Below are 5707 nucleotides of genomic sequence, written 5' to 3' on the forward strand. Positions count from 1 at the left end.
TGAAAATGGGGGGATTTATGAATGCTAAATCATAAATCGATGTATGTACAATAACATTACGATGTCCAGCAATCGATTTAAATGGTGCATGGGTTTAATTTGTCGTTTAATGAGGTTTGATATATTGGTGTGGGTAAATCATCGTAGTGTGTATATTGAAATGGTCCAGTGGTAGAACTTTTGCCAAGCCTGTTAGAGATTAGGGTTCTAATCCACACTCCCCAGATAGCAATGAGTCGGCGGACCACCGTCGGCGCTCCGGCGGCAGTAGAAGCGGCAGAATGGCGACATCGCAAACACGTTGGACGGCGCACCGCCGGCGGCAGCCGCTTTTTAAAAGCGGCAGCCGCCTTCCTACCGCCTTCGTTCCGCGGCCGGCCCGCCGGCCAACCGCCGTCCCGCCGCCGTTATATTTAAGGCGGCCCTTCCGCGGCCCGCTGGAGGCAAGCGCTATTTTCGAGCGACCTGCCGCCGCTTATTCTGGCTATATATTTATATATAATATTTAATATTTATAGCATGCAGTTTATCAAGAATAATGATTGCTCAAACCAGACAAATATCCATTTGGCATTTTTATTCCACATTTCAAAGTACATTAACTGTCATTTAAACAAGATGTGTCAGATCACTGAAACATAACAGAAAAATAAATAAATCAATATACTAACATGCAGGTTTCTTATTAAATTTTGGTAAAAAAACAAACAAACAAAAAACAGCCTTACAAGCAAATTACAACTCTTACAATAATTGTTCATATAAAGAGGACAGCTCTAGGGTGAAAAAAATTACCTGTAAACATTATGACAAGTAAAGAGAATACTTGATACGAAATAATGTGCAGGATACCAAATAAATCAAAGTATGACATCACATTTACAAGCCATTTCTAACAATAGGTTAAGTGGTAGTAATTTATAGTAAAGCTCTGGAGTAGAATAGACCATTATAGCTGCAATGCTGACCTGTGGCACAAGGACTTACAAGCATTATTTGAAAAAAGAAAAAAAAGAAAGTAATTTCCACAGTTAGTGAGTATAGTGTGACACTTCTGACTTCTTTAGGGGTCTTGATGTTACTGACTGCAAGATAAAGAAAGGATTCCAGTTGTCAGTGATTCTAGGGTGTCAGTAGTCAGCCTAAGTGGTCGGCTGTGGGTCCCTCTCAGCTGTGCGGTGCCTTTTTCTGCCTTTACGGTCAGATGCTCCTTTCAGGTAACGCGAAACATTAACCTAGACCGCTTCATCAGTGGCATCCTGGGTTGCCAGGTTCTTCCGGATGGCTAATTTAGAAAATACAGATCTGTCATTTCATTTGAATTGCATGACGCCATACACATCTACTTAAATATAATTAAAAAAATATCCAACTTACTTTGAACAATGGTCTAAAGGAACATGTCTCTAAAACTTGCTTTATCCCCTACACAAAGCTGAAAATCCAAAAAAGTGTTACAAATTACATTTCTCTGAAGCTTGTGAAAGGCTAAGGATTCAGACTGTAATATATGCAGTATACAATCTTAAATTTTACTTTTTAGATATGGCGTTATAATCAGCAAACTTACAAATTGTTCCTGGAGCTTTTTATCCTGCTTCAAACTGTTGTCAAGACACGGCAAATCTTCCTGGGTGTGTAGGGGAGTAACAGATCCCCTGACAGGGATAACTCCAACAGACACAACATCGCCAAACTCTGCAAGACGTCACAGCATAAGGGTCTGATCTGCACCTACAGGGTTTCCCAGAATAAAATAGTCAGTCCTGGTCCCTCAACTACTAAACTATGACATTTATATCTAGGTCTACTACATGTACAGGTAGCCCCAGTGGGAATTAAACCAACAACCACAGGTGCTGTTTGCAAGTTGTACCTGATTGCCCAGTGCAAGCAAACGTCTTCAACATTGTTTGTTGAACTTGCTTCACCTGCTCTTGAAGTAAGCCGCTGTCATCCGAAGCTACAAAATGAAAGGCATATGGTAATTTTGGACTTACATCACACACAAAGAAGTACAATTTAAGAAACAGTGCAAGTTCTCACCTGCTCGTGCATTGCTTTCCCTCAGGGCTTGGTTCTACATTTAAAAAATAAAATAAAACAAACAACTAAAGGCACTATTTGCAATACTGTTAAAACACTGGACATTAAGACATAGGGCTAGAATATACCTTCACAGCTGAAAACTTCATGCTTGACACGAGATGCCATTGGAGTACAAGGGCCAACAATAGAGCAATGACTTTCTCCCTCCTATTGATAATCATTGACATGTAAAAATATGTTTGAAGTTATTGCATACATTTCATTAATTGGACTTAAATGTAACACTTAGTTAAGCGCAACGTATTACATACCTCCAGAGTTTTCACCCATATGCTGCCAGGGTAAATTTGCTGCCGGGGGAGTAAAGCTTAGTACTTGATGAGCTGGGGGAGCAAACATAACAGCTTTCATTTCAATGCAGAGTATTGCATATTCAGTAATGAAACAATAATTGAACTGTGCAAAGCTAATGGAATGTACAACACACCTCAACACCTTTCATCCAGAAACTGCTGCAGCGAATTCCATCAAGTGTCCTAGTGAAAAACAGATTATGATTAAAGGATTCATCATCTTAAAGTCAGCATGAAATCAAATGTTACAATTTGTATTTTTATATGTAATATTGTAGTGTTTATGTAAATGATTCATCTGTGCACTTCTTTTTTTATTTTTTTATTCATGTACCCTTATAATATTTAATCAAATACATTACCCTTCCCTCCCCCCTCGAAACGACTTATCTTCCGGTCATGTGCAATGGCGTGGCAACTCCCCTCAAACCATTAGTCTGCTATAAGCAGAGATGGAGAGGAGGAGCGCTAGAGTAAAACCCTGCTCCTCTATTCAATATTCCCTTTCACTTGGAAATACGTCACAACATTGGAGAAAAGTCGTTTGTAACTTCCAGTTCATGCCAACTTTAAATAGAAGCAATAGTTTCCAAGACAAAAAAACTTCACAAATAACATCACTTACTTGTACTCAAACTCTTGGCGGATTCTGGATTACTGGGGAGAAACCTGGTTCTAAGAAAGGGGAAACAGAAATTTGATGATGATAATAATAATAATGAATGAAAGATTCCGTTATCCACAATAAACAGACAAATAAATTACACAGATGAAATAAAGGAAAATCAAATGTACAAGTCAGACCCATTTACCTGCTCCCTTCATGAACTTAAAATGATGTTTCTCCCAGGTGCTGTGTGGAGGTGTGCAGCGGATGGCTAAATTGTTCCTTTGTCTTTTTTGCCAATGGCACATGCCCTTCGCTGAGCCACTCTTGCTGAACCACTGCAAATGGCAGATCCTCCTTGTTGATAAACTGAACAATGTGAAGCATCTAAAATAGAAGACACATTAGCATAAAGTATACTTTTTGATTATTTTTTTTCAGGCAAAATCAACAACATTAAAATGCTCACCCCTTCGAAAAAGCAGTAATTTTCACAAGTGGATCAACAGAAAACCATGTTCAGACAAACAAAATCATATAAACAACCTACATCGTTATTTTTGTAAGAAAACACCAAAAGTTAAACTAGTCTTTCTAGATGTAAAGTTTGGCTACCTACTGTGGCTAGATACATTTAACATGTAACGTTAGAACATGCTTGAACTCAGTGTAAAAAAGGTGAAACAGCATGTGGTAGCGAACACTAATCTAGACTAGCAGCATAATTATGTTTAGTTAGAAAACAACACAAGTTATACTGATCAGTCTTTCTTGTCGTGAAGATTTTGCTAACGTTACCATTCCCACGTAGGCGGCAGAATAATTGTCCGTAGTTCAGGAACTGTAACGTTAGTTAATTCGACTGACCAATACTATCTTAAACCACATGTACTCACACTTGTATAAACATACATAACAGTTAAACATACTTAGAAGAAGAAAAAAAACTCAACGCCAGGAAGAAACGAAGTAACGTTAGCCTAGCTATGGCGGAAACATGGCGGAAACTTTGCAAACAAGGCTAACTTACTTTAGCTTGACTAGTTAGGCAAGAACAGATCTTAAGAAGAAGAACTAAAAACAATGTCAAAAATGAACATAGTAATATTGCGTTACACAAAAAGGAAAAATGTACTTACTTAAAAGATCGTATATTTCCTCTCTCCAAATACTGAAACCGTGTGACGAGACGAGTAAATCTGCTTCAGTTTTTTAGGTGCTGCCCCTCTCGACCGGTGGAGGTACTTCTCTGTTTGTGCTTTAACACTTTCTTAAACATTTGTACAGGTCGCAAAACTCGCAATTGCAAACTGCAAAGTAATCCCTTATACATGTAAAAGGTAAAATAAATTAAAAATTGAGCTTGTAAAACAATGAAAGACATAACCACAATTTCCTGGAGTAACAGAGAGACAAAATATTTATAAATATTTCACTTTATCCTTCAGGTCAAAACAGGGATTTTCATGTTTCTCATAGACATTACCATGGTTGCAAATTAATAAAAAAAAATATAAAGCAAACCCAAGATTTTGGCCAAGTTGCAGATGTCTTTCACTGTTCACTGATTTCAAGCATTGGTGAAAAATCTAACTTCATCCATGTATTCTGCTAAATTGTTCATACCATGAATGAAATATTTATTTTAAAAACGAATCAGAATCAGAAAGATATTTATTGCCAAGTAAGTTTTACAAAAGGAATTCTGTTTGGTCTATTGGTGCATCTCAAATTGTGCATAAATCAAAGAAATGTAAAGAATTGTCACCTTAAGTGAATAAAATAATTCTATATATTTTACATATTATCGCTTCAGAGTTTCAAAGTAATTTAAATGTAATTTCCTAAACCTTATCATGGAATCAGAGTCAAATCTGTTATAACCCCTAATGGCTTTGGAGCAACAACAAAAATTGATATAATTCACATAATAATTATAATCGCTTTAAATGTGAAAAGTAGTTAAGATGCTGTCAGTTTCACTCATGGCTGGTCGATTTCAAAGCGGCTTGCCGCCAGCCGGCCGCGGTTCATTTAGACGGCGGCAACCGCCAGAGAGAATGAAGTCGGCGGCCCGGCGGCTGTTCGCCGGCGGCATCTCGCAAGAAATGGGAGTGACGTATTCGGCGGCAAACGCTTCATCGCCGCCAGCGGGGCGCACCTATAGCCGACAGCTTGGGGCCAGCGGCAAAAAGAAGCCGTGCCGATATTTTTTGCTATCTGGGTCGTATCGTTTTTTTTTTTATTAGTTTTTTTTTTTATTAAAACCGATTATGTTTATCAGTGGTTGTATATCAGGCAAGCATACGTTTGTATGCATTTTGTTTTGTAATTTCACCGGAACGAATAGAGAGTCTCCACAACGGATTGAAGCGCGCGTCCGAGTGAAGACTGTGCGCGAGCCTCAAGAGAACACAGTATCCGCGCCACTGATCGCAGTGGCAACGAGCAGTTTGATCACTTGATTTCAAAAACAACACATTTCAGCGCTAGATCGCCTACAAACGAACTAAATGAATGCTCTGCTAGTTAACTGGAGATGTTTTATTTATTTGTACTGGTACATTCGTGCCGCGAGATGTTTCAAAAGTGGTGGGGACATCGACCATAGCAAAAAGTGGTGGGGACATGTCCCACCCGTCCCACCCGCAAATTACGCCTATGTACAGCATCTTTAAAAAATCTGAGTGTACTGTAA

At 38.7% G+C, this 5707-nt stretch overlaps 1 protein-coding gene across 4 annotated transcripts; it reads right to left on the reverse strand.

Moving 5' to 3' along the window:
* Positions 1-562: 562 nt before the first annotated feature.
* Positions 563-4246, reverse strand: LOC311303825 (uncharacterized protein). Of its 4 annotated transcripts, none has more exons than XR_014629835.1 (11): positions 4149-4246; positions 3215-3396; positions 3028-3077; positions 2537-2585; positions 2361-2432; positions 2175-2256; positions 2047-2080; positions 1877-1963; positions 1571-1734; positions 1378-1435; positions 563-1285 (listed from the first exon to the last, which is right to left on the reverse strand). XR_014629835.1 is itself a non-coding variant. In XM_084430517.1 (11 exons), the coding sequence occupies exons 6-10, from the start codon at positions 2193-2195 to the stop codon at positions 1391-1393; spliced, it is 315 nt and encodes a 104-aa protein (XP_084286643.1). In that variant the 5' UTR covers positions 2196-2256; positions 2361-2432; positions 2537-2585; positions 3028-3077; positions 3215-3396; positions 4149-4246; the 3' UTR covers positions 563-1285; positions 1378-1390. The 4 variants fall into 4 exon arrangements, 2 of the variants coding, with proteins under 2 accessions (XP_084286643.1, XP_084286644.1); XM_084430517.1 differs by having other exon boundaries at positions 1571-1698; XR_014629834.1 differs by lacking the exon at positions 2175-2256.
* Positions 4247-5707: the final 1461 nt, after the last annotated feature.

The sequence above is a fragment of the Rutilus rutilus genome, assembly GCF_951802725.1.
Source record: "Rutilus rutilus genome assembly, chromosome: 14".
In the NCBI taxonomy this organism is placed as follows: domain Eukaryota; kingdom Metazoa; phylum Chordata; class Actinopteri; order Cypriniformes; family Leuciscidae; genus Rutilus; species Rutilus rutilus.